Raw genomic sequence first — 27680 nt, 5'->3', positions numbered from 1 at the left:
GAGCAGGAGGGAGAACAGGGTAGGAGGGAGGGAGGACAGAGCAGGTGAATCAGTTTTCCCCTGTCCTGAGTGATCATAAAGCTGGATATGTTTTTGGTGAATAAGGATGATTTAATAAATCTGATTGAAATATTTATCTATTTTCCAACAGGTTTTAACAGTGTGAAAATACCTTCCAACAGCCATGGTGGATAAAGAGGAGACCAGTGACACTGACAGTGGGATCATTCTCAACTCTGGTAAGAGCTTAACACATCAACAACCCTAAATGTGAAAGAGATCCATTCTAGGTTCAGATATAAATCTTTACGGAAAGCACTGAACGCATTATTAATGCTGAGACCTAAATCTATCCTATCAAATATTGAACTTCAGAGATAAATTCAGGAGATAAATTCAGGAGATAAAGTGTATTGATAGTTGGCAAGCTTGCTGAAATGTCTATAATCTATAGCAATCGTTAATTCTGTGATAAAAGCACCAAATGTGGCACCATGTGATGCCTGCATGAGGCCTGTGCTCTGTGGAAAAATCTCCATTAACATAATCTCAGGTCCCGACAGCCCCACGTTGCCAGTCAAGGACCTGACCACCCACACCCGGGTCATGAGGCTGAAGCACCAGGCTCTGGAGAACAGGCTGGAACTGTGTCTACTGGACCTCAAGAAGCTCTGCATTAGAGAGGCTGTGAGTATTCACACTATTGTATTTATGCATATCTATACCGGTGTTGAGATATATATACATACAGTACCAGTCAAAAGTTTGGACACACCTACTCATTCCAGGGGTTTTCTACATTGTAGATTAATAGTGAAGACATTAAACTATGAAATAACACATATGGAATCATGTAGTAACCAAAAAAGTGATAAACAAATCAAAATATATTTTATATTTGAGATTCTTCAAAGTAGCCACCCTTTGCCTTGATGACAGCTTTGCACACTCTTGGCATTCTCTCAACCAGCTTCACGAGGAATGCTTTTCCAACAGTCTTGAAGGAGTTCCCACATATGTTGAGCATTTGTTGGCTGCTTTTCCTTCACTCTGCTGTCCAACTCATCCCAAACCATCTCAATTGGGTTGAGGTCGGGTGATTGTGAAAGCCAGGTCATCTGATGCAGCACTCCATCACTCTCTTTCTTGGTCAAATAGCCCTTACACAGCCTGGAGATGTGTTTTGGGTCATTGTCCTGTAGAAAAACAATTGATAGTCCAACTACACGCAAACCAGATGGGATGGCGTATCTCTGCAGAATGCTGTGGTAGCCATGCTGGTTAAGTGTGCCTTGAATTCTAAATAAATCACTGACAGTGTCACCAGCAAAGCACCATCACACCTCCTCCTCGATGCTTCACAGTGGGAACCACATATGCAGAGACACATATGCAGAGATCATCCGGTCACCTACTCTTTGTCTCACAAAAACACGGTGGTTGGACTCATCAGACCAAAGGACAGATTTCTTCTGGTCTAATGTCCATTGCTCCTGTTTCTTGGCCCAAGCAAGTCTCTTCTTATTGATGTCCTTTAGTAGTGGTTTCTTTGCAGCAATTCGACCACAAAGGCCTGATTGGGGCGGCAGGTAGCCTAGTGGTTAGAGCTTTGGGCTAGTAACCGAAAGGTTGCAATTTCGAATTCCTTAGCTGACAAGGTACAAATCTGTCATTCTGCCACTGTTATTAACAGTGGGTTAACAAGTCAGTTAACCCACTGTTCCTAGGCCGTCATTGTAAGTAAGAATTTGTTCTGAACTGACTTGCCTAGTTAAATAAAGGTAACATTAAAAAAGTAAAAAATTAAATTCACGCATTCTCCTCTGAAGAATTGATGTCGAGATGCGTCTGTTACTTGAACTCTGTGACGCATTTAGTTGAGCTGCAATTTCTGAGGCTGGTAACTCTAATGAACTTATCCTCTGCAGCAGAGGTACCTCTGGGTCTTCCTTTCCTGTGGCAGTCCTCATGAGAACCAGTTTCATCGTATCGCTTAATTGTTTTGCAACTGCACTTGAAGAAAGTTTCAAAGTTCTTGAAATTTTCCGCATTGACTGACCTTCATGTCTTAAAGTGATGATGGACTGTCATTTCTCTTTGCTTATTTGAGCTGTTCTTGCCATAATATGGACTTGGTCTTTTACCAAATAGAGCCATCTTCTGTATACCACCCATACCTTGTTTGAACACAACTGATTGGCTCAAATGCATTAAGGAAAGAAATTCCACAACTTTTAACAAGGCACACCTGTTAATTGAAATGCATTCCAGGTGACTACCTCATGAAGCTGGTTGAGAGAATGCTAGGAGTGTGCAAAGCTGTCATCAAGGCAAAGGGTGGCTACTTTGAAGAATCTCAAATATAAAATATATGGTGTTATATATGGTGTTATTTCATGTTAAAAAATAAAGAAAAACCCTTGAATGAGTAGGTGTATCCAAACTTTTGACTGGTACTGTATATATATTTGCAACAAAAATATATGTGTAACGATGTACACTGAGAGTCGGGAAGCAAGTTCAGGGAGTGAATACATTTAATTAATGACCAAAACAAGAAACACAAACAGTCACCGACATGAAACAGGAACAATGACGACTGGGGAGGAAACCAAAGGGAGTGACATATAAAGGGCAGGTGATCAAGGAGGTGATAGAGTCCAGGTGAGTGTCATTATGCACGTAACGCTGGTGACAGGTGTGCGCCCTAATGAGCAGCCTGGTGACCTAGAGGCCAGCGAGGGAGCACACGTGACAATATGGGTGATGCAGACAATTACATTGATGGAAGCTACAATCTATCTGCAATATTAAAGCTGATCTACCCACTAATAAAAAATATATAAAAAATAAATAATAATTATATATATATATTTTTTGCGTCAGGGAGGCTGTGAGTGTCTAACCTAGCCTGAGACCTGAAGACCTATGTTAGCGCCCTGAGGTAATGCCTAGGTTGTAGTTCAGTGGGCTAACATAAGTCTCCTGCACGTCACAAAACTGAGTCTCATATTTACATACCAATGGTTCATAGAAGAGTTACAGACTGCTCTTTCAGATCTAGTCTCTTAGGGGTATGTTTAGAAATGAATTCAGTTGACTTTGGATTGTATTTATTTTACAGGAGCTGACAGGTAAGTTGTCTTCAGACTACCCCCTACTTCTTGATGAGAAGCCCCCTCGTGTCCGAAGGAGGATAGGAGCTACCTTCAAACTGGATGACAGTCTCATCCACCAGGATGGAGAGGTACAGAGCAATATGAACCCTTCCCACGGTCATCCTTTACACTTCCTATATTACACAGTATTGGTAATAGGTAAGGTCAGGAGTTTTTCCTAACAATATGTCGTAAAGCTTATAAGCAAAGGCAAAGTGCATATCAGATAGAGAGATTTGAACACTGAATACAGTATTTATTTCCTTAAACCCAGCCCAATCAAGAAGTCTATTAAATTGATAGTTCATTGTTATTCATCTAAGCAAAATAAAAATAAAAACTTTCTCTCACTCAGGATTCAGAGCTTCATTCCTTAGAGGCAGACCTGGCCTTGCAGCTCCAGATCGTTGAAGCGGCCCGTAGACTCTCAGTGGAGGAGCACCTGTCCAAACCACAGAAGAAGAGCAGGCTGCAGCAGTGTAAGAGGGAAGATAGGAAAGTTAAGGATCTCCAGGAAGCTGTGTTTCAGCACAGGATCAGAAACGAGTGCTCCTCTCCACCGACCAACAAGAACAACAACACAGCCAAACACAGAGGTGAATGCTGTGCCTGTGCTACTGCTGCCCCCATCTGGCCACATTGGGCTCTGCAGTCTGCAGGGAGCTTAGGTTATACAGAATCACAGTTTCTAAACATTGTGAGACTTCCAGGAACGCTTGCGAAGCAAACCAAGCAGACCAGGCTGGAGCTTGAGAAGTCGATGAGAGAAATGAAAAATGATTCCTTAGTTGTTCATTTTCTCTAAATCTAAAGGCACAACCTAGATTGTATCCCATTTCTTAAGTAGTTGAACATGTTATAACTCCAACCTAGTGAAAGTGACGACCTGACAAGTTTTCATTTTTGTCAAAAACAAATTTCCTTCGAATGAGTGCCTTTGAGTTTTATAGTTGTACTGTTGTTCATACTTAATTGGGACCAATTAATTTATACAGATATTTTACGGATGATAGCAACAGGATCACAGGAGGCCGGTGGCACCTTAATTGGGGAGGACGGCTCATAGTAATGGATGGAACGGAATAAATGTAATGGTATCAGACACATCAAACACACAGTTTCCAGGTGTTTAACACCATTCCAGCCATTATTATGAGCCGTCCTCCCCTGAGCAGCCCCCTGTGGACAGGATATACTGAAGAAGTATTTCAGATACTATTTTTATTGGACAGTTAAGACCTGATGACATGTTTCTACGCATGAGCTTAGCTAGCCAAGGTCGCCATGACATTGATTGATAGGCAGTTTCTGCCGATCAATGAAATGTATTTATAAAGCCCTTTTTATGTAAGCAGATGTCACAAAGTTCGTATTCAGAAACCCAGCCTAAAAGCAATGCAGATGCATTCGAACGGTGGCTAGGAAAAACTCCCTAGAAAGGCTGGAACCTAGGAAGATTCTAAGAGATTCTAAGAGTGCATGGCCATTAAGGCTATGCCTATTTTCATACGATATTGTCTTTGGTTATATTCTCACTCATTCCGATGGAGGTTGGAGTTTTTTTTAATTCACAATTGTTTAGTTATTGAATCACATAAGCAGTACATGTCAGAAGAATTACACTACAATGTTGATCATTTTCACAACCCCTTCCCCTAATTGAATGAAGTCTTAAATAAAGCCTTTATTTCTGTCCCCAGATCTGTGCATGTCTGACGACAGCTCCCTGTCTGATGCAGTGGCCCTGGACGATGGTGAGTTATCAACTAACACAGTAGAAATGCCAATACAATTCAACTATTCCAAAGTGTCATGTCTGACCCTTTCTATTGTGTCTCCTCTGTCTATCCATAGACTCTCTCTCTTCCTCATCATCTGTAGACCCACTCATACAGTCCTCTGTGGGCTCCCTGTCCCTCCAGTCCTCCTCCTCCCAGGGCAGTCTCCATCACACCTCAGCCCAGAGCCAGAGCCTCGGCTCCAGCTGCAGTGTGGAGCCGACCCAGACCTCCAGTATGGGCTCCAGCTGCAGTGTGGAGTTTCCTGAGCGCTCCCCCATCCAGAACTCCCCCTGGAGAGAGTCTAATCTGGACCAGCCCTATCTGAAACCTAACACACCTCTCTCTGTCTGCAGAAGCAGGCCCAGGTAAGAGTCCATATCCTTTTTGGATCAGAACGCTGTTAACCAATAAAGGTGGAGCAACTGAGTGTGCAGGTCCTACTTCACGACTCAAATATTTATTCTGCCCAGAACCCCATAAAAAAGGTTTTGGTTTTGACTACATAAACTACATCCTCTAACTTTTAAACTAGCAGTTGTCTAAATCCTGCCCTGCCCACTCTTTCTCTCTCCCTCTTTTTCTGAGCAGAAGTCCAGTAGGGACCCCAGTAGGGACCCCAGTGTTCCCTGCAGACAGCAGAGTCCTGCCCTCCCACTTCCCCTCCATTAAGAACCTGGCTCTGAGACATGGACAGATCAACTCCTCCAGCGCCCCCTCTACTCCAGAGCTGCATGTACGCAGACAGTACTCCCTGTCCTTCAGGTAACCAACTAACGCTTAACAACGTCACCACCATAACACAGACTGTCGACGCCATAACACAGACTGTCGACACCATAACACAGACTGTCGACAGACTGTCGATGCCATAACACAGACTGTCGACGCCATAACACAGACTGTCGACACCATAACACAGACTGTCGACAGACTGTTGACACCATAACACAGACTGTCGACACCATAACACAGACTGTCGACGCCATAACACAGACTGTCGACACCATAACACAGACTGTCGACAGACTGTCGACACCATAACACAGACTGTCGACGCCATAACACAGACTGTCGACGCCATAACACAGACTGTCGACGCCATAACACAGACTGTCGACGCCATAACACAGACTGTCGACGCCATAACACAGACTGTCGACACCATAACACAGACTGTCGACGCCATAACACAGAACATATCCACCATAACACAGAACATCAACACCATAACACAGAACGTCAACACCATAACACAGAACGCCAACACCATAACACAGAACGCCAACACCATAACACAGAACGCCAACACCATAACACAGAACATCAACACCATAACACAGAACATCAACACCATAACACAGAACGTCAATACCATAACACAGAACATCAACACCATAACACAGAACATCAACACCATAACACAGATAAAGGTGTTGATTATCTTTATTGTGTCTTCTTGTATGTCTATTATTGTGGGTGGGTAATAGGTTACATAAATTATATTGATAAAATACATTGACTAGATTAGATCGCATTTAATAATGAAGTTGCTATATTAATTGCACAGTATAGGGAGACAGACAGACACAAAGTGCATCACAGTAGCTCACTTTTCTCTCCCCTGTCTTTTTTCCCTCTTCTCAGGCTTCCCAGAAGTAAGCCCACTCATGACCTGGGTGAGGGACGTGGGAGAGCCAGGTTGCCACGCCGACGGCCAGAGTTCCTGGTTCGGTCTCCACAGTACACCCCCCAGCGTCTGTACCAGTCCAGCTCTGAACACTCTGTCCCATCCTACACCAGCCCCCAGCGACTGTACCAGTCCAGCTCTGAGGACAGCAGCTCTGAACACTCTGTCCCCTCCTACACCAGCCCCCCCAGCCGGGACACGGACAGAGATAATCACAAAGACAGGGAGGGCCCCGCATCTCCCGAGATCCCCAAGCTCTGCCCTCCTCCCTATGGCTTCCACTACGGAGCCCAAAGTCCCACCAGCCCTGCGTTGAATGGCTCCAGCTTTCACAAGAAAAACAACCAGCACTGGTCCTCTCCCAGCTTGAGAAGAAGAATGGCAGAGGAAGGCACCTGTTCCCCTCTTTCCCCACAGGACCTGGGCAGTCCCCTGGGGAAGGGTCTTTACCTGTCCCCCTCCCGCCCCCCCCAGCCACAGCAGCAGCACAGACACTGGCAGCAGGGGCCCCCACCGTCATCCCCCAGGAGAGTTCTGAAGCCTCCACCCCCCTACACTCGCCTGGTACATACCCCGTCACTGAGGGAGTACCCCAACCAACCTGCCCGGGTGTTGCCCAGGGAGATGTCGTCAGACGAGTTCAAGTCCTGGAACCAGTTCCAGAAGTCACGCCCGAGTTCCCTGGAAGGCCAGGGGTCGTTCAGAGTGAAGAGCCCCACGTCCCCTCACCTCCCGCCCTACCTGCAGGTGAGGATGCCCCCTAACACTCACCACCATAGCATTACTAACATCTCATATTGATATTAAAGGAACGGGAATGTAATGTAGGGTGGCAGGTAGCCTAGCGATTAAGAGTGTAATGTAATGTAGGGTGGCAGGTAGCCTAGCGGTTAAGAGTGTAATGTAATGTAGGGTGGCAGGTAGCCTAGCGGTTAAGAGTGTAATGTAATGTAGGGTGGCAGGTAGCCTAGCGGTTAAGAGTGTAATGTAATGTAGGGTGGCAGGTAGCCTAGCGGTTAAGAGTGTAATGTAATGTAGAGCGGCAGGGAGCCTAGCGGTTAAGAGTGTAATGTAGGGTGGCAGGGAGCCTAGCGGTTAAGAGTGTAATGTAGGGTGGCAGGTAGCCTAGTGGTTAAGAGTGTAATGTAGGGTGGCAGGGAGCCTAGCGGTTAAGAGTGTAATGTAATATAGGGTGGCAGGTAGCCTAGCGGTTAAGAGTGTGATGTAATGTAGGGTGGCAGGTAGCCTAGCGGTTAAGAGTGTAATGTAATGTAGGGTGGCAGGGAGCCTAGCGGTTAAGAGTGTAATGTAATGTAGGGTGGCAGGGAGCCTAGCGGTTAAGAGTGTAATGTAGGGTGGCAGGGAGCCTAGCGGTTAAGAGTGTAATGTAATGTAGGGTGGCAGGTAGCCTAGCGGTTAAGAGTGTAATGTAGGGTGGCAGGGAGCCTAGCGGTTAAGAGTGTAATGTAGGGTGGCAGGTAGCCTAGCGGTTAAGAGTGTAATGTAATGTAGGGTGGCAGGTAGCCTAGCGGTTAAGAGTGTAATGTAATGTAGGGTGGCAGGGAGCCTAGCGCTTAAGAGTGTAATGTAATGTAGAGCGTCAGGGAGCCTAGCGGTTAAGAGTGTAATGTAGGGTGGCAGGGAGCCTAGCGGTTAAGAGTGTAATGTAGGGTGGCAGGTAGCCTAGTGGTTAAGAGTGTAATGTAGGGTGGCAGGGAGCCTAGCGGTTAAGAGTGTAATGTAATGTAGGGTGGCAGGGAGCCTAGCGGTTAAGAGTGTAATGTAGGGTGGCAGGTAGCCTAGCGGTTAAGAGTGTAATGTAATGTAGGGTGGCAGGGAGCCTAGCGGTTAAGAGTGTAATGTAATGTAGGGTGGCAGGTAGCCTAGCGGTTAAGAGTGTAATGTAATGTAGGGTGGCAGGTAGCCTAGCGGTTAAGAGTCTAATGTAATGTAGGGTGGCAGGTAGCCTAGCGGTTAAGAGTGTAATGTAATGTAGAGCGGCAGGGAGCCTAGCGGTTAAGAGTGTAATGTAGGGTGGCAGGGAGCCTAGCGGTTAAGAGTGTAATGTAGGGTGGCAGGTAGCCTAGTGGTTAAGAGTGTAATGTAGGGTGGCAGGGAGCCTAGCGGTTAAGAGTGTAATGTAATATAGGGTGGCAGGTAGCCTAGCGGTTAAGAGTGTGATGTAATGTAGGGTGGCAGGTAGCCTAGCGGTTAAGAGTGTAATGTAATGTAGGGTGGCAGGGAGCCTAGCGGTTAAGAGTGTAATGTAATGTAGGGTGGCAGGGAGCCTAGCGGTTAAGAGTGTAATGTAATGTAGGGTGGCAGGGAGCCTAGCGGTTAAGAGTGTAATGTAGGGTGGCAGGGAGCCTAGCGGTTAAGAGTGTAATGTAGGGTGGCAGGTAGCCTAGCGGTTAAGAGTGTAATGTAGGCTGGCAGGTAGCCTAGCGGTTAAGAGTGTAATGTAGGGTGGCAGGTAGCCTAGTGGTTAAGAGTGTAATGTAGGGTGGCAGGGAGCCTAGCGGTTAAGAGTGTAATGTAATGTAGGGTGGCAGGGAGCCTAGCGGTTAAGAGTGTAATGTAGGGTGGCAGGTAGCCTAGCGGTTAAGAGTGTAATGTAATGTAGGGTGGCAGGTAGCCTAGCGGTTAAGAGTGTAATGTAATGTAGGGTGGCAGGTAGCCTAGCGGTTAAGAGTGTAATGTAATGTAGAGCGGCAGGGAGCCTAGCGGTTAAGAGTGTAATGTAGGGTGGCAGGGAGCCTAGCGGTTAAGAGTGTAATGTAGGGTGGCAGGTAGCCTAGTGGTTAAGAGTGTAATGTAGGGTGGCAGGGAGCATAGCGGTTAAGAGTGTAATGTAATATAGGGTGGCAGGTAGCCTAGCGGTTAAGAGTGTGATGTAATGTAGGGTGGCAGGTAGCCTAGCGGTTAAGAGTGTAATGTAATGTAGGGTGGCAGGGAGCCTAGCGGTTAAGAGTGTAATGTAATGTAGGGTGGCAGGGAGCCTAGCGGTTAAGAGTGTAATGTAATGTAGGGTGGCAGGGAGCCAAGTGGTTAAGAGTGTAATGTAGGGTGGCAGGGAGCCTAGCGGTTAAGAGTGTAATGTAATGTAGGGTGGCAGGTAGCCTAGCGGTTAAGAGTGTAATGTAGGGTGGCAGGGAGCCTAGCGGTTAAGAGTGTAATGTAGGGTGGCAGGTAGCCTAGCGGTTAAGAGTGTAATGTAGCGTGGCAGGTAGCCTAGTGGTTAAGAGTGTAATGTAGGGTGGCAGGGAGCCTAGCGGTTAAGAGTGTAATGTAGGGTGGCAGGTAGCCTAGAGGTTAAGAGTGTAATGTAATGTAGGGTGGCAGGTAGCCTAGCGGTTAAGAGTGTAATGTAATGTAGGGTGGCAGGGAGCCTAGCGGTTAAGAGTGTAATGTAATGTAGGGTGGCAGGTAGCCTAGCGGTTAAGAGTGTAATGTAATGTAGGGCGGCAGGTAGCCTAGCGGTTAAGAGTGTAATGGAATGCAGGGTGGCAGGTGGCCTAGCGGTTAAGAGTGTAATGTAATGTAGGGTGGCAGGTAGCCTAGCGGTTAAGAGTGTAATGTAGGGCGGCAGGTAGCCTAGCGGTTAAGAGGGTAATGTAGGGTGGCAGGTAGCCTAGCGGTTAAGAGTGTAATGTAATGTAGGGTGGCAGGTAGCCTAGCGGTTAAGAGTGAAATGTAATGTAGGGTGGCAGGTAGCCTAGCGGTTAAGAGTGAAATGTAATGTAGGGCGGCAGGTAGCCTAGCGGTTAAGAGTGAAATGGAATGTAGGGTGGCAGGTAGCCTAGCGGTTAAGAGTGTAATGTAGGGTGGCAGGTAGCCTAGCGGTTAAGAGTGTAATGTAATGTAGGGTGGCAGATAGCCTAGCGGGTAAGAGTGTAATGGTATGTAGGGTGGCAGGTAGCCTAGCGGTTAAGAGTGTAATGTAGGGTGGCAGGTAGCCTAGTGGTTAAGAGTGTAATGTAGGGTGGCAGGTAGCCTAGCGGTTAAGAGTGTAATGTAATGTAGGGTGGCAGGTAGCCTAGCGGTTAAGAGTGTAATGTAATGTAGGGTGGCAGGTAGCCTAGCGGTTAAGAGTGTAATGTAGGGTGGCAGGTAGCCTAGCGGTTAAGAGTGTAATGTAGGGTGGCAGGTAGCCTAGTGGTTAAGAGTAATGTAATGTAGGGTGGCAGGTTGCCTAGCGGTTAAGAGTGTAATGGTATGTAGGGCGGCAGGTAGCCTAGCGGTTAAGAGTGTAATGTAATGTAGGGTGGCAGGTAGCCTCGCGGTTAAGAGTGTAATGTAATGTAGGGTGGCAGGTAGCCTAGCGGTTAAGAGTGTAATGGTATGTAGGGTGGCAGGTAGCCTAGCGGTTAAGAGTGTAATGGTATGTAGCGTGGCAGGTTGCCTAGCGGTTAAGAGTGTAATGGTATGTAGGGTGGCAGGTAGCCTAGCGGTTAAGAGTGTAATGGTATATAGGGTGGCAGGTAGCCTAGCGGTTAAGAGTGTAATGTAATGTAGGGTGGCAGGTAGCCTAGCGGTTAAGAGTGTAATGGTATGTAGGGCGGCAGGTAGCCTAGCGGTTCAGAGTGTAATGTAGAGCGGCAGGGAGCCTAGCGGTTAAGAGTGTAATGTAGGGTGGCAGGGAGCCTAGCGGTTAAGAGTGTAATGTAGGGTGGCAGGGAGCCTAGCGGTTAAGAGTGTAATGTAATGTAGGGTGGCAGGTAGCCTAGCGGTTAAGAGTGTAATGTAGGGTGGCAGGGAGCCTAGCGGTTAAGAGTGTAATGTAGGGTGGCAGGTAGCCTAGCGGTTAAGAGTGTAATGTAATGTAGGGTGGCAGGTAGCCTAGCGGTTAAGAGTGTAATGTAATGTAGGGTGGCAGGGAGCCTAGCGGTTAAGAGTGTAATGTAATGTAGGGTGGCAGGTAGCCTAGCGGTTAAGAGGGTAATGTAATGTAGAGCGTCAGGGAGCCTAGCGGTTAAGAGTGTAATGTAGGGTGGCAGGGACCTAGCGGTTAAGAGTGTAATGTAGGGTGGCAGGTAGCCTAGTGGTTAAGAGTGTAATGTAGGGTGGCAGGGAGCCTAGCGGTTAAGAGTGTAATGTAATGTAGGGTGGCAGGGAGCCTAGCGGTTAAGAGTGTAATGTAGGGTGGCAGGTAGCCTAGCGGTTAAGAGTGTAATGTAATGTAGGGTGGCAGGGAGCCTAGCGGTTAAGAGTGTAATGTAATGTAGGGTGGCAGGTAGCCTAGCGGTTAAGAGTGTAATGTAATGTAGGGTGGCAGGTAGCCTAGTGTAATGTAATGTAGAGCGGCAGGAGCCTAGCGGTTAAGAGTGTAATGTAGGGTGGCAGGGAGCCTAGCGGTTAAGAGTGTAATGTAGGGTGGCAGGTAGCCTAGTGGTTAAGAGTGTAATGTAGGGTGGCAGGAGCCTAGCGGTTAAGAGTGTAATGTAATATAGGGTGGCAGGTAGCCTAGCGGTTAAGAGTGTAATGTAATGTAGGGTGGCAGGTAGCCTAGCGGTTAAGAGTGTAATGTAATGTAGGGTGGCAGGGAGCCTAGCGGTTAAGAGTGTAATGTAATGTAGGGTGGCAGGGAGCCTAGCGGCGGTTAAGAGTGTAATGTAATGGGTGGCAGGGAGCCTAGCGGTTAAGAGTGTAATGTAATGTAGGGTGGCAGGTAGCCTAGCGGTTAAGAGTGTAATGTAGGGTGGCAGGAGCCTAGCGGTTAAGAGTGTAATGTAGGGTGGCAGGTAGCCTAGCGGTTAAGAGTGTAATGTAGGCTGGCAGGTAGCCTAGCGGTTAAAGTGTAATGTAGGGTGGCAGGTAGCCTAGTGGTTAAGAGTGTAATGTAGGGTGGCAGGGAGCCTAGCGGTTAAGAGTGTAATGTAGGGTGGCAGGTAGCCTAGAGGTTAAGAGTGTAATGTAGGGTGGCAGGTAGCCTAGCGGTTAAGAGTGTAATGTAATGTAGGGTGGCAGGTAGCCTAGCGGTTAAGAGTGTAATGTAATGTAGGGTGGCAGGGAGCCTAGCGGTTAAGAGTGTAATGTAATGTAGGGTGGCAGGTAGCCTAGCGGTTAAGAGTGTAATGTAATGTAGGGCGGCAGGTAGCCTAGCGGTTAAGAGTGTAATGGAATGTAGGGTGGCAGGTGGCCTAGCGGTTAAGAGTGTAATGTAATGTAGGGTGGTAGGTAGCCTAGCGGTTAAGAGTGTAATGGTATGTAGGGCGGCAGGTAGCCTAGCGGTTAAGAGTGTAATGGTATGTAGGGCGGCAGGTAGCCTAGCGGTTAAGAGGGTAATGTAATGTAGGGTGGCAGGTAGCCTAGCGGTTAAGAGTGAAATGTAATGTAGGGCGGCAGGTAGCCTAGCAGTTAAGAGTGAAATGTAATGTAGGGTGGCAGGTAGCCTAGCGGTTAAGAGTGTAATGTAGGGTGGCAGGTAGCCTAGCGGTTAAGAGTGTAATGTAATGTAGGGTGGCAGATAGCCTAGCGGGTAAGAGAGTAATGGTATGTAGGGTGGCAGGTAGCCTAGCGGTTAAGAGTGTAATGTAGGGTGGCAGGTAGCCTAGTGGTGAAGAGTGTAATGTAGGGTGGCAGGTAGCCTAGCGGTTAAGAGTGTAATGTAATGTAGGGTGGCAGGTAGCCTAGCGGTTAAGAGTGTAATGTAGGGTGGCAGGTAGCCTAGCGGTTAAGAGTGTAATGTAGGGTGGCAGGTAGCCTAGCGGTTAAGAGTTTAATGTTGGGTGGCAGGTTGCCTAGCGGTTAAGAGTGTAATGTAATGTAGGGTGGCAGGTAGCCTAGTGGATAAGAGTAATGTAATGTAGGGTGGCAGGTAGCCTCGCGGTTAAGAGTGTAATGTAATGTAGGGTGGCAGGTAGCCTAGCGGTTAAGAGTGTAATGGTATGTAGGGTGGCAGGTAGCCTAGCGGTTAAGAGTGTAATGGTATGTAGCGTGGCAGGTTGCCTAGCGGTTAAGAGTGTAATGGTATGTAGGGTGGCAGGTAGCCTAGCGGTTAAGAGTGTAATGGTATATAGGGTGGCAGGTAGCCTAGCGGTTAAGAGTGTAATGTAATGTAGGGTGGCAGGTAGCCTAGCGGTTTAGAGTGTAATGGTATGTAGGGCGGCAGGTAGCCTAGCGGTTCAGAGTGTAATGTAATGTAGGGTGGCAGGTAGCCTAGCGGTTAAGAGTGTAATGGTATATAGGGTGGCAGGTAGCCTAGCGGTTAAGAGTGTAATGGTATGTAGGGTGGCAGGTAGCCTAGCGGTTAAGAGTGTAATGTAATGTAGGGTGGCAGGTAGCCTAGCGGTTAAGAGTGTAATGTAATGTAGGGTGGCAGGTAGCCTAGCGGTTAAGAGTGTAATGTAATGTAGGGTGGCAGGTAGCCTAGCGGTTAAGAGTGTAATGTAATGTAGAGCGGCAGGGAGCCTAGCGGTTAAGAGTGTAATGTAGGGTGGCAGGGAGCCTAGCGGTTAAGAGTGTAATGTAGGGTGGCAGGTAGCCTAGTGGTTAAGAGTGTAATGTAGGGTGGCAGGGAGCCTAGCGGTTAAGAGTGTAATGTAATATAGGGTGGCAGGTAGCCTAGCGGTTAAGAGTGTGATGTAATGTAGGGTGGCAGGTAGCCTAGCGGTTAAGAGTGTAATGTAATGTAGGGTGGCAGGAGCCTAGCGGTTAAGAGTGTAATGTAATGTAGGGTGGCAGGAGCCTAGCGGTTAAGAGTGTAATGTAATGTAGGGTGGCAGGAGCCTAGCGGTTAAGAGTGTAATGTAGGGTGGCAGGGAGCCTAGCGGTTAAGAGTGTAATGTAATGTAGGGTGGCAGGTAGCCTAGCGGTTAAAGTGTAATGTAGGGTGGCAGGGAGCCTAGCGGTTAAGAGTGTAATGTAGGGTGGCAGGTAGCCTAGCGGTTAAGAGTGTAATGTAGGCTGGCAGGTAGCCTAGCGGTTAAGAGTGTAATGTAGGGTGGCAGGTAGCCTAGTGGTTAAGAGTGTAATGTAGGGTGGCAGGGAGCCTAGCGGTTAAGAGTGTAATGTAGGGTGGCAGGTAGCCTAGAGGTTAAGAGTGTAATGTAGGGTGGCAGGTAGCCTAGCGGTTAAGAGTGTAATGTAATGTAGGGTGGCAGGTAGCCTAGCGGTTAAGAGTGTAATGTAATGTAGGGTGGCAGGGAGCCTAGCGGTTAAGAGTGTAATGTAATGTAGGGTGGCAGGTAGCCTAGCGGTTAAGAGTGTAATGTAATGTAGGCGGCAGGTAGCCTAGCGGTTAAGAGTGTAATGGAATGTAGGGTGGCAGGTGGCCTAGCGGTTAAGAGTGTAATGTAATGTAGGGTGGTAGGTAGCCTAGCGGTTAAGAGTGTAATGGTATGTAGGGCGGCAGGTAGCCTAGCGGTTAAGAGTGTAATGGTATGTAGGGCGGCAGGTAGCCTAGCGGTTAAGAGGGTAATGTAATGTAGGGTGGCAGGTAGCCTAGCGGTTAAGAGTGAAATGTAATGTAGGGCGGCAGGTAGCCTAGCAGTTAAGAGTGAAATGTAATGTAGGGTGGCAGGTAGCCTAGCGGTTAAGAGTGTAATGTAGGGTGGCAGGTAGCCTAGCGGTTAAGAGTGTAATGTAATGTAGGGTGGCAGATAGCCTAGCGGGTAAGAGAGTAATGGTATGTAGGGTGGCAGGTAGCCTAGCGGTTAAGAGTGTAATGTAGGGTGGCAGGTAGCCTAGTGGTGAAGAGTGTAATGTAGGGTGGCAGGTAGCCTAGCGGTTAAGAGTGTAATGTAATGTAGGGTGGCAGGTAGCCTAGCGGTTAAGAGTGTAATGTAGGGTGGCAGGTAGCCTAGCGGTTAAGAGTGTAATGTAGGGTGGCAGGTAGCCTAGCGGTTAAGAGTTTAATGTTGGGTGGCAGGTTGCCTAGCGGTTAAGAGTGTAATGTAATGTAGGGTGGCAGGTAGCCTAGTGGATAAGAGTAATGTAATGTAGGGTGGCAGGTAGCCTCGCGGTTAAGAGTGTAATGTAATGTAGGGTGGCAGGTAGCCTAGCGGTTAAGAGTGTAATGGTATGTAGGGTGGCAGGTAGCCTAGCGGTTAAGAGTGTAATGGTATGTAGCGTGGCAGGTTGCCTAGCGGTTAAGAGTGTAATGGTATGTAGGGTGGCAGGTAGCCTAGCGGTTAAGAGTGTAATGGTATATAGGGTGGCAGGTAGCCTAGCGGTTAAGAGTGTAATGTAATGTAGGGTGGCAGGTAGCCTAGCGGTTTAGAGTGTAATGGTATGTAGGGCGGCAGGTAGCCTAGCGGTTCAGAGTGTAATGTAATGTAGGGTGGCAGGTAGCCTAGCGGTTAAGAGTGTAATGGTATATAGGGTGGCAGGTAGCCTAGCGGTTAAGAGTGTAATGGTATGTAGGGTGGCAGGTAGCCTAGCGGTTAAGAGTGTAATGTAATGTAGGGTGGCAGGTAGCCTAGCGGTTAAGAGTGTAATGTAATAGGGTGGCAGGTATAGCGGTTAAGAGGTATGTAGGGTGGCAGGTAGCCTAGCGGTTAAGAGTGTAATGTAATGTAGGGTGGCAGGTAGCCTAGCGGTTAAGAGTGTAATGTAATGTAGGGTGGCAGGTAGCCTAGCGGTTAAGAGTGTAATGTAATGTAGGGTGGCAGGTAGCCTAGCGGTTAAGAGTGTAATGTATGTAGGGTGGCAGGTAGCCTAGCGGTTAAGAGTGTAATGTAATGTAGGGTGGCAGGTAGCCTAGCGGTTAAGAGTGTAATGGTATGTAGGGTGGCAGGGCCTAGCGGCAGTAATGTAGCCTAGCGGTTAAGAGTGTAATGTAGGGTGGCAGGGAGCCTAGCGGTTAAGAGTGTAATGTAGGGTGGCAGGTAGCCTAGCGGTTAAGAGTGTAATGTAAGGGTGGCAGGTAGCCTAGCGGTTAAGAGTAATGTAATGTAGGGTGGCAGGTAGCCAGGGTGTAGCCTAGCGGTTAAGAGTGTAATGTAAGAGTGTAATGTAGGGTGGCAGGTAGCCTAGCGGTTAAGAGTGTAATGTAATGTAGGGTGGCAGGTAGCCTAGCGGTTAAGAGTGTAATGTAATGTAGGGTGGCAGGTAGCCTAGCGGTTAAGAGTGTAATGTAATGTAGGGTGGCAGGTAGCCTAGCGGTTAAGAGTGTAATGGAATGTAGGGTGGCAGGTGGCCTAGCGGTTAAGAGTGTAATGTAATGTAGGGTGGTAGGTAGCCTAGTGGTTAAGAGTGTAATGGTATGGGTGGCAGGTAGCCTAGCGGTTAAGAGTGTAATGGTATGTAGGGCGGCAGGTAGCCTAGCGGTTAAGAGGGTAATGTAATGTAGGGTGGCAGGTAGCCTAGCGGTTAAGAGTGAAATGTAATGTAGGGTGGCAGGTAGCCTAGCAGTTAAGAGTGAAATGTAATGTAGGGTGGCAGGTAGCCTAGCGGTTAAGAGTGTAATGTAGGGTGGCAGGTAGCCTAGCGGTTAAGAGTGTAATGTAATGTAGGGTGGCAGATAGCCTAGCGGTTAAGAGAGTAATGGTATGTAGGGTGGCAGGTAGCCTAGCGGTTAAGAGTGTAATGTAGGGTGGCAGGTAGCCTAGTGGTTAAGAGTGTAATGTAATGTAGGGTGGCAGGTAGCCTAGCGGTTAAGAGTGTAATGTAATGTAGGGTGGCAGGTAGCCTAGCGGTTAAGAGTGTAATGTAGGGTGGCAGGTAGTGTTAAGAGTGTAATGTAGGGTGGCAGGTAGCCTAGCGGTTAAGAGTTTAATGTTGGGTGGCAGGTTGCCTAGCGGTTAAGAGTAATGTAATGTAGGGTGGCAGGTAGCCTAGTGGATAAGAGTAATGTAATGTAGGGTGGCAGGTAGCCTAGCGGTTAAGAGTGTAATGTAATGTAGGGTGGCAGGTAGCCTAGCGGTTAAGAGTGTAATGGTATGTAGGGTGGCAGGTAGCCTAGCGGTTAAGAGTGTAATGTATGTAGGTGGCAGGTTGCCTAGCGGTTAAGAGTGTAATGTAATGTAGGGTGGCAGGTAGCCTAGCGGTTAAGAGTGTAATGGTAATATAGGGTGGCAGGTAGCCTAGCGGTTAAGAGTGTAATGTAATGTAGGGTGGCAGGTAGCCTAGCGGTTTAGAGTGTAATGGTATGTAGGGCGGCGGTAGCCTAGCGGTTCAGAGTGTAATGTAATGTAGGGTGGCAGGTAGCCTAGCGGTTAAGAGTGTAATGGTATATAGGGTGGCAGGTAGCCTAGCGGTTAAGAGTGTAATGGTATGTAGGGTGGCAGGTAGCCTAGCGGTTAAGAGTGTAATGTAATGTAGGGTGGCAGGTAGCCTAGCGGTTAAGAGTGTAATGGTATATAGGGTGGCAGGTAGCCTAGCAGTTAAGAGTGTAATGTAATGTAGGGTGGCAGGTAGCCTAGCGGTTAAGTGTAAGTGTAATGTAGGGTGTAATGTAATGTAGGGTGGCAGGTAGCCTAGCGGTTAAGTGTAATGTAATGTAGGGTGGCAGTAGCCTAGCGGTTAAGAGTGTAATGTAGGGTGGCAGGTAGCCTAGCGGTTAAGAGTGTAATGTAATGTAGGGTGGCAGGTAGCCTAGCGGTTAAGAGTGTAATGTAATGTAGGGTGGCAGGTAGCCTGTTAAGAGTGTAATGTAATGTGGCAGGTAGCCTAGCGGTTAAGTGTAATGTAGGGTAGGGATGTAATGTAGGGTGGCAGGAGCCTAGCGGTTAAGAGTGTAATGTAATGTAGGGTGGCAGGTAGCCTAGCGGTTAAGAGTGTAATGTAGGGTGGCAGGGAGTAGCGGTTAAGAGTGTAATGTAGGGTGGCAGGTAGCCTAGCGGTTAAGAGTGTAATGTAATGTAGGGTGGCAGGTAGCCTAGCGGTTAAGATGTAATGTAATGTAGGGTGGCAGGGTGGCAGCCTAGCGGTTAAGAGTAATGTAATGTAGGGTGGCAGGTAGCCTAGTGGTTAAGAGTGTAATGTAGGGTGGCAGGGAGCCTAGCGGTTTGTAAGTGTAATGTAGGGTGGCAGGTAGCCTAGCGGTTAAGAGTGTAATGTAGGGTGGCAGGTAGCCTAGCGGTTAAGAGTGTAATGTAATGTAAGAGTGTAAGGGTGGCAGGTAGCCTAGCGGTTAAGAGTGTAATGTAATGTAGGGTGGCAGGTAGCCTAGCGGTTAAGAGTGTAATGTAATGTAGGGTGGCAGGTAGCCTAGCGGTTAAGAGTGTAAATGGCGGTTAAGAGTGTAATGTAGGGTGGCAGGTAGCCTAGTGGTTAAGAGTGTAATGTAATGTAATGTAATAGGGTGGCAGGTAGCCTAGCGGTTAAGAGTGTGATGTTAGGTAGCCTAGTGTTAAGTGTAATGTAATGTAGGGTGGCAGGTAGCCTAGCGGTTAAGAGTGTAATGTAATGTAGGGTGGCAGGTAGCCTAGCGGTTAAGAGTGTAATGTAATGTAGGGTGGCAGGTAGCCTAGCGGTTAAGAGTGTAATGTATGTAGGGTGGCAGGAGCCTAGCGGTTAAGAGTGTAATGTAATGTAGGGTGGCAGGTAGCCTAGCGGTTAAGAGTGTAATGGTAATGTAGGGTGGCAGGTAGCCTAGCGGTTAAGTGTAATGTAATGTGTAAGCGGTTAAGAGTGTAATGTAGGGTGGCAGGTAGCCTAGCGGTTAAGAGTGTAATGTAGGGTGGCAGGGAGCCTAGCGGTTAAGAGTGTAAATGTAATGTTAGTGTAATGTAGGGTGGCAGGTAGCCTAGCGGTTAAGAGTGTAATGGTTAAGCCTAGTGTTAAAGTGTAATGTAGGGTGGCAGGTAGCCTAGCGGTTAAGAGTGTAATGTAATGTAGGGTGGCAGGTAGCCTAGCGGTTAAGAGTGTAATGTAATGTAGGGTGGCAGGTAGCCTAGCGGTTAAGAGTGTAATGTAGGGTGGCAGGTAGCCTAGCGGTTAAAGTGTAATGTAATGTAGGGTGGCAGGTAGCCTAGCGGTTAAGAGTGTAATGTAATGTAGGGTGGCAGGTAGCCTAGCGGTTAAGAGTGTAATGTAATGTAGGGTGGCAGGTAGCCTAGCGGTTAAGAGTGTAATAATGTAGGGTGGCAGGTAGCCTAGCGGTTAAGAGTGTAATGTAATGTAGGGTGGCAGGTAGCCTAGCAGTTAAGAGTGTAATGTAATGTAGGGTGGCAGGTAGTTAAGAGTGTAATGTAATGTAATGTAGGGTGGCAGGAGTAATGTAGCGGTTAAGAGTGTAATGTAATGTAGGGTGGCAGGTAGCCTAGCGGTTAAGAGTGTAATGTAGGGTGGCAGGTAGCCTAGCGGTTAAGAGTGTAATGTAGGGTGGCAGGTAGCCTAGCGGTTAAGAGTGTAATGTAGGGTGGCAGGTAGCCTAGCGGTTAAGAGTGTAATGTAATGTAGGGTGGCAGGTAGCCTAGCGGTTAAGAGTGTAATGTAGGGTGGCAGGTAGCCTAGCGGTTAAGAGTGTAATGTAGGGTGGCAGGTAGCCTAGCGGTTAAGATTTAATAGGGTGGCAGGTTGCCCTAGCGTGTTAAAGTAGTGTAATGTAATGTAGGGTGGCAGGTAGCCTAGCGGTTAAGAGTGTAATGTAATGTGTAGGGTGGCAGGTAGCCTAGCGGTTAAGAGTGTAATGTAATGTAGGGTGGCAGGTAGCCCTGTAGGGTGGCAGGTTAAGAGTGTAATGGTATGTAGGGTGGCAGGTAGCCTAGCGGTTAAGAGTGTAATGGTATGTAGCGTGGCAGGTTGCCTAGCGGTTAAGAGTGTAATGGTATGTAGGGTGGCAGGTAGCCTAGCGGTTAAGAGTGTAATGGTATATAGGGTGGCAGGTAGCCTAGCGGTTAAGAGTGTAATGTAATGTAGGGTGGCAGGTAGCCTAGCGGTTTAGAGTGTAATGGTATGTAGGGCGGCAGGTAGCCTAGCGGTTCAGAGTGTAATGTAATGTAGGGTGGCAGGTAGCCTAGCGGTTAAGAGTGTAATGGTATATAGGGTGGCAGGTAGCCTAGCGGTTAAGAGTGTAATGGTATGTAGGGTGGCAGGTAGCCTAGCGGTTAAGAGTGTAATGTAATGTAGGGTGGCAGGTAGCCTAGCGGTTAAGAGTGTAATGGTATATAGGGTGGCAGGTAGCCTAGCGGTTAAGAGTGTAATGGTATGTAGGGTGGCAGGTAGCCTAGCGGTTAAGAGTGTAATGTAATGTAGGGTGGCAGGTAGCCTAGCGGTTAAGAGTGTAATGTAATGTAGGGTGGCAGGTAGCCTAGCGGTTAAGAGTGTAATGTAATGTAGGGTGGCAGGTAGCCTAGTGGTTAAGAGTGTAATGTAATGTAGAGCGGCAGGGAGCCTAGCGGTTAAGAGTGTAATGTAGGGTGGCAGGAGCCTAGCGGTTAGAGTGTAATGTAGGGTGGCAGGTAGCCTAGTGGTTAAGAGTGTAATGTAATATAGGGTGGCAGGTAGCCTAGCGGTTAAGAGTGTGATGTAATGTAGGGTGGCAGGTAGCCTAGCGGTTAAGAGTGTAATGTAATGTAGGGTGGCAGGGAGCCTAGCGGTTAAGAGTGTAATGTAATGTAGGGTGGCAGGGAGCCTAGCGGTTAAGAGTGTAATGTAATGTAGGGTGGCAGGGAGCCTAGCGGTTAAGAGTGTAATGTAGGGTGGCAGGGAGCCTAGCGGTTAAGAGTGTAATGTAATGTAGGGTGGCAGGTAGCCTAGCGGTTAAGAGTGTAATGTAGGGTGGCAGGGAGCCTAGCGGTTAAGAGTGTAATGTAGGGTGGCAGGTAGCCTAGCGGTTAAGAGTGTAATGTAGGCTGGCAGGTAGCCTAGCGGTTAAGAGTGTAATGTAGGGTGGCAGGTAGCCTAGTGGTTAAGAGTGTAATGTAGGGTGGCAGGGAGCCTAGCGGTTAAGAGTGTAATGTAGGGTGGCAGGTAGCCTAGAGGTTAAGAGTGTAATGTAGGGTGGCAGGTAGCCTAGCGGTTAAGAGTGTAATGTAATGTAGGGTGGCAGGTAGCCTAGCGGTTAAGAGTGTAATGTAATGTAGGGTGGCAGGGAGCCTAGCGGTTAAGAGTGTAATGTAATGTAGGGTGGCAGGTAGCCTAGCGGTTAAGAGTGTAATGTAATGTAGGGCGGCAGGTAGCCTAGCGGTTAAGAGTGTAATGGAATGTAGGGTGGCAGGTGGCCTAGCGGTTAAGAGTGTAATGTAATGTAGGGCGGCAGGTAGCCTAGCGGTTAAGAGTGTAATGGTATGTAGGGCGGCAGGTAGCCTAGCGGTTAAGAGGGTAATGTAGGGTGGCAGGTAGCCTAGCGGTTAAGAGTGTAATGTAATGTAGGGTGGCAGGTAGCCTAGCGGTTAAGAGTGTAATGTAATGTAGGGTGGCAGGTAGCCTAGCGGTTAAGAGTGTAATGGTATATAGGGTGGCAGGTAGCCTAGCGGTTAAGAGTGTAATGGTATGTAGGGTGGCAGGTAGCCTAGCGGTTAAGAGTGTAATGTAATGTAGGGTGGCAGGTAGCCTAGCGGTTAAGAGTGTAATGGTATATAGGGTGGCAGGTAGCCTAGCGGTTAAGAGTGTAATGGTATGTAGGGTGGCAGGTAGCCTAGCGGTTAAGAGTGTAATGTAATGTAGGGTGGCAGGTAGCCTAGCGGTTAAGAGTGTAATGTAATGTAGGGTGGCAGGTAGCCTAGCGGTTAAGAGTGTAATGTAATGTAGGGTGGCAGGTAGCCTAGTGGTTAAGAGTGTAATGTAATGTAGAGCGGCAGGGAGCCTAGCGGTTAAGAGTGTAATGTAGGGTGGCAGGGAGCCTAGCGGTTAAGAGTGTAATGTAGGGTGGCAGGTAGCCTAGTGGTTAAGAGTGTAATGTAATATAGGGTGGCAGGTAGCCTAGCGGTTAAGAGTGTGATGTAATGTAGGGTGGCAGGTAGCCTAGCGGTTAAGAGTGTAATGTAATGTAGGGTGGCAGGGAGCCTAGCGGTTAAGAGTGTAATGTAATGTAGGGTGGCAGGGAGCCTAGCGGTTAAGAGTGTAATGTAATGTAGGGTGGCAGGGAGCCTAGCGGTTAAGAGTGTAATGTAGGGTGGCAGGGAGCCTAGCGGTTAAGAGTGTAATGTAATGTAGGGTGGCAGGTAGCCTAGCGGTTAAGAGTGTAATGTAGGGTGGCAGGGAGCCTAGCGGTTAAGAGTGTAATGTAGGGTGGCAGGTAGCCTAGCGGTTAAGAGTGTAATGTAGGCTGGCAGGTAGCCTAGCGGTTAAGAGTGTAATGTAGGGTGGCAGGTAGCCTAGTGGTTAAGAGTGTAATGTAGGGTGGCAGGGAGCCTAGCGGTTAAGAGTGTAATGTAGGGTGGCAGGTAGCCTAGAGGTTAAGAGTGTAATGTAGGGTGGCAGGTAGCCTAGCGGTTAAGAGTGTAATGTAATGTAGGGTGGCAGGTAGCCTAGCGGTTAAGAGTGTAATGTAATGTAGGGTGGCAGGGAGCCTAGCGGTTAAGAGTGTAATGTAATGTAGGGTGGCAGGTAGCCTAGCGGTTAAGAGTGTAATGTAATGTAGGGCGGCAGGTAGCCTAGCGGTTAAGAGTGTAATGGTATGTAGGGCGGCAGGTAGCCTAGCGGTTAAGAGGGTAATGTAGGGTGGCAGGTAGCCTAGCGGTTAAGAGTGTAATGTAATGTAGGGTGGCAGGTAGCCTAGCGGTTAAGAGTGTAATGTAATGTAGGGTGGCAGGTAGCCTAGCGGTTAAGAGTGTAATGGTATATAGGGTGGCAGGTAGCCTAGCGGTTAAGAGTGTAATGGTATGTAGGGTGGCAGGTAGCCTAGCGGTTAAGAGTGTAATGTAATGTAGGGTGGCAGGTAGCCTAGCGGTTAAGAGTGTAATGGTATATAGGGTGGCAGGTAGCCTAGCGGTTAAGAGTGTAATGGTATGTAGGGTGGCAGGTAGCCTAGCGGTTAAGAGTGTAATGTAATGTAGGGTGGCAGGTAGCCTAGCGGTTAAGAGTGTAATGTAATGTAGGGTGGCAGGTAGCCTAGCGGTTAAGAGTGTAATGTAATGTAGGGTGGCAGGTAGCCTAGTGGTTAAGAGTGTAATGTAATGTAGAGCGGCAGGGAGCCTAGCGGTTAAGAGTGTAATGTAGGGTGGCAGGGAGCCTAGCGGTTAAGAGTGTAATGTAGGGTGGCAGGTAGCCTAGTGGTTAAGAGTGTAATGTAATATAGGGTGGCAGGTAGCCTAGCGGTTAAGAGTGTGATGTAATGTAGGGTGGCAGGTAGCCTAGCGGTTAAGAGTGTAATGTAATGTAGGGTGGCAGGGAGCCTAGCGGTTAAGAGTGTAATGTAATGTAGGGTGGCAGGGAGCCTAGCGGTTAAGAGTGTAATGTAATGTAGGGTGGCAGGGAGCCTAGCGGTTAAGAGTGTAATGTAGGGTGGCAGGGAGCCTAGCGGTTAAGAGTGTAATGTAATGTAGGGTGGCAGGTAGCCTAGCGGTTAAGAGTGTAATGTAGGGTGGCAGGAGCCTAGCGGTTAAGAGTGTAATGTAGGGTGGCAGGTAGCCTAGCGGTTAAGAGTGTAATGTAGGCTGGCAGGTAGCCTAGCGGTTAAGAGTGTAATGTAGGGTGGCAGGTAGCCTAGTGGTTAAGAGTGTAATGTAGGGTGGCAGGGAGCCTAGCGGTTAAGAGTGTAATGTAGGGTGGCAGGTAGCCTAGAGGTTAAGAGTGTAATGTAGGGTGGCAGGTAGCCTAGCGGTTAAGAGTGTAATGTAATGTAGGGTGGCAGGTAGCCTAGCGGTTAAGAGTGTAATGTAATGTAGGGTGGCAGGGAGCCTAGCGGTTAAGAGTGTAATGTAATGTAGGGTGGCAGGTAGCCTAGCGGTTAAGAGTGTAATGTAATGTAGGGCGGCAGGTAGCCTAGCGGTGTAGAGTGTAATGGAATGTAGGGTGGCAGGTGGCCTAGCGGTTAAGAGTGTAATGTAATGTAGGGCGGCAGGTAGCCTAGCGGTTAAGAGTGTAATGGTATGTAGGGCGGCAGGTAGCCTAGCGGTTAAGAGGGTAATGTAGGGTGGCAGGTAGCCTAGCGGTTAAGAGTGTAATGTAATGTAGGGTGGCAGGTAGCCTAGCGGTTAAGAGTGAAATGTAATGTAGGGTGGCAGGTAGCCTAGCGGTTAAGAGTGAAATGTAATGTAGGGCGGCAGGTAGCCTAGCGGTTAAGAGTGAAATGTAATGTAGGGTGGCAGGTAGCCTAGCGGTTAAGAGTGTAATGTAGGGTGGCAGGTAGCCTAGCGGTTAAGAGTATAATGTTGGGTGGCAGGTTGCCTAGCGATTAAGAGTGTAATGTAATGTAGGGTGGCAGGTAGCCTAGTGGTTAAGAGTAATGTAATGTAGGGTGGCAGGTTGCCTAGCGGTTAAGAGTGTAATGGTATGTAGGGCGGCAGGTAGCCTAGCGGTTAAGAGTGTAATGTAATGTAGGGTGGCAGGTAGCCTCGCGGTTAAGAGTGTAATGTAATGTAGGGTGGCAGGTAGCCTAGCGGTTAAGAGTGTAATGGTATGTAGGGTGGCAGGTAGCCTAGCGGTTAAGAGTGTAATGGTTTGTAGCGTGGCAGGTTGCCTAGCGGTTAAGAGTGTAATGGTATGTAGGGTGGCAGGTAGCCTAGCGGTTAAGAGTGTAATGGTATATAGGGTGGCAGGTAGCCTAGCGGTTAAGAGTGTAATGTAATGTAGGGTGGCAGGTAGCCTAGCGGTTAAGAGTGTAATGGTATATAGGGTGGCAGGTAGCCTAGCGGTTAAGAGTGTAATGGTATGTAGGGTGGCAGGTAGCCTAGCGGTTAAGAGTGTAATGTAATGTAGGGTGGCAGGTAGCCTAGCGGTTAAGAGTGTAATGTAATGTAGGGTGGCAGGTAGCCTAGCGGTTAAGAGTGTAATGGTATATAGGGCGGCAGGTAGCCTAGCGGTTAAGAGTGTAATGGTATGTAGGGCAGCAGGTAGCCTAACAGTTAAGAACGTTGGCACAGTAACCGAAAAGTCGCTGGTTTGAATCTCCGAGCTGACTAGGTGAAAAATCTGTTGATGTGCCCTTAAGCAAGGCACTTAACCCTAATTGCTCCTGTAAGTCACTCTGGATAAGAGTGTCTACTAAATGACTACAATTGAAAGTATACATTTAAATATAATGAACAGGAATGAAATGTGTTGTTGTGTTTCAGGGTCCCCACCAGAAGCGGATCCTTCAGAGGGCTGCAGATGGAACTCCTATACAGTGGTTTGTTGAAGAGGACTTGGAGATCGTCAGCCAGGTGTAACCACAGCCATATACAGTATATGGTACACAATATATATCTATATCTATGCAGTATATGTCTCTGGTTGTAACCAGGGGAAGTTGCCCTACTGTAGTATATGTCTCTGGCTGTAACCAGGGGGAGTTGCCCTACTGTAGTGTATGTCTCTGAATGTAACCAGGGGGAGTTGCCCTACTGTATTATATGTCTCTGAATGTAACCAGGGGGAATTGCCCTACTGTAGTATATGTCTCTGGCTGTAACCAGGGGGAGTTGCCCTACTGTAGTATATGTCTCTGGCTGTAACCAGGGGGAATTGCTCTACTGTAGTATATGCCTCTGGTTGTAACCAGGGGGAGTTGCCCTACTGTATCATATGTCTCTGGCTGTAACCAGGGGGAGTTGCCCTACTGTAGTGTATGTCTCTGGCTGTAACCAGGGGGAGTTGCCCTACTGTAGTATATGTCTCTGAATGTAACCAGGGGGAATTGCTCTACTGTAGTATATGCCTCTGGTTGTAACCAGGGGGAGTTGCCCTACTGTATTATATGTCTCTGAATTTAACCAGGGGGAATTGCCCTACTGTAGTATATGTCTCTGGCTGTAACCAGGGGGAGTTGCCCTACTGTAGTGTATGTCTCTGGCTGTAACCAGGGGGAGTTGCCCTACTGTAGTATATGTCTCTGAATGTAACCAGGGGGAATTGCTCTACTGTAGTATATGCCTCTGGTTGTAACCAGGGGGAGTTGCCCTACTGTATTATATGTCTCTGAATTTAACCAGGGGGAATTGCCCTACTGTAGTATATGTCTCTGGCTGTAACCAGGGGGAGTTGCCCTACTGCAGTATGCTATGCTACACAAAAGGAGGGAAGGACTTTCTCGAGACTATTGAGTATGTCTGTATTTTTTGAGTCAATGGACTCTCTGTGAGATTATATGTCCCTGGTGAGGGACAACTGTCCTCGACAAAATGAAGAAGATGTTGACTCCATGGGTAGTAGGGCACCGTGATATGTATCTAGCTCCACCACTATTTTATCTAATGCTTTATGCAAAGCAACTTTGACATTTATATATGAAGGCACTTTGCCAGTTAATTTATTTTATTTAAAAAATTAAGTTATTATTATTATCAGGTGAATCAATTAGATTATTTTCTTCAGGTTAAATATGATATGTTTTTGTAGCAAGTTTCATACATTTGTTAATGACTATAACATATCAAGATAGCTTACTGTAGAAGTTACGTGTCTTACTGTAGAACTTACGTGCCTTACTGTAGAAGTTACGTGTCTTACTGTAGAAGTTACGTGCCTTACTGTAGAAGTTACGCGCCTTACTGTAGAAGTTACGCGCCTTACTGTAGAAGTTACGCGCCTTACTGTAGAAGTTACGCGCCTTACTGTAGAAGTTACGCGTCTTACTGTAGAAGTTACGCGTCTTACTGTAGAAGTTACGTGTCTTACTGTAGAAGTTACGTTTCTTACTGTAGAAGTTACGTGTCTTACTGTAGAAGTTACGTGTCTTACTGTAGAAGTTACGTGCCTTACTGTAGAAGTTACGTGCCTTACTGTAGAAGTTACGTGTCTTACTGTAGAAGTGCCGTGCCTTACTGTAGAAGTTACGTGTCTTACTGTAGAAGTTACGTGCCTTACTGTAGAAGTTACGTGTCTTACTGTAGAAGTTCCGTGCCTTACTGTAGAAGTTACGTGTCTTACTGTAGAAGTTACGTGCCTTACTGTAGAAGTTACGTGCCTTACTGTAGAAGTTACGTGCCTTACTGTAGAAGTTACGTGTCTTACTGTAGAAGTTACGTGTCTTACTGTAGAAGTTATGTGTCTAGAAGTTACGTGTCTTACTGTAGAAGTTACGTG

The 27680-nt window shown here is 47.6% G+C and overlaps 1 protein-coding gene across 1 annotated transcript; it reads left to right on the top strand.

Annotated features, from left to right (window-relative positions):
- Window positions 1-184: 184 nt before the first annotated feature.
- Window positions 185-25895, top strand: LOC115104780 (innate immunity activator protein-like). Its single transcript, XM_065020051.1, has 9 exons — window positions 185-239; window positions 554-687; window positions 3125-3247; window positions 3514-3754; window positions 4859-4912; window positions 5013-5304; window positions 5531-5701; window positions 6584-7373; window positions 25730-25895. The coding sequence occupies exons 1-9, from the start codon at window positions 185-187 to the stop codon at window positions 25823-25825; spliced, it is 1956 nt and encodes a 651-aa protein (XP_064876123.1). The 3' UTR covers window positions 25826-25895.
- Window positions 25896-27680: the final 1785 nt, after the last annotated feature.

The sequence above is a fragment of the Oncorhynchus nerka genome, linkage group LG7 (assembly GCF_034236695.1).
Source record: "Oncorhynchus nerka isolate Pitt River linkage group LG7, Oner_Uvic_2.0, whole genome shotgun sequence".
In the NCBI taxonomy this organism is placed as follows: Eukaryota; Metazoa; Chordata; class Actinopteri; order Salmoniformes; family Salmonidae; genus Oncorhynchus; species Oncorhynchus nerka.
The sequence above is the reverse complement of the archived record's forward strand: the minus strand, read 5'-3'. Positions and strand labels throughout refer to the sequence as shown.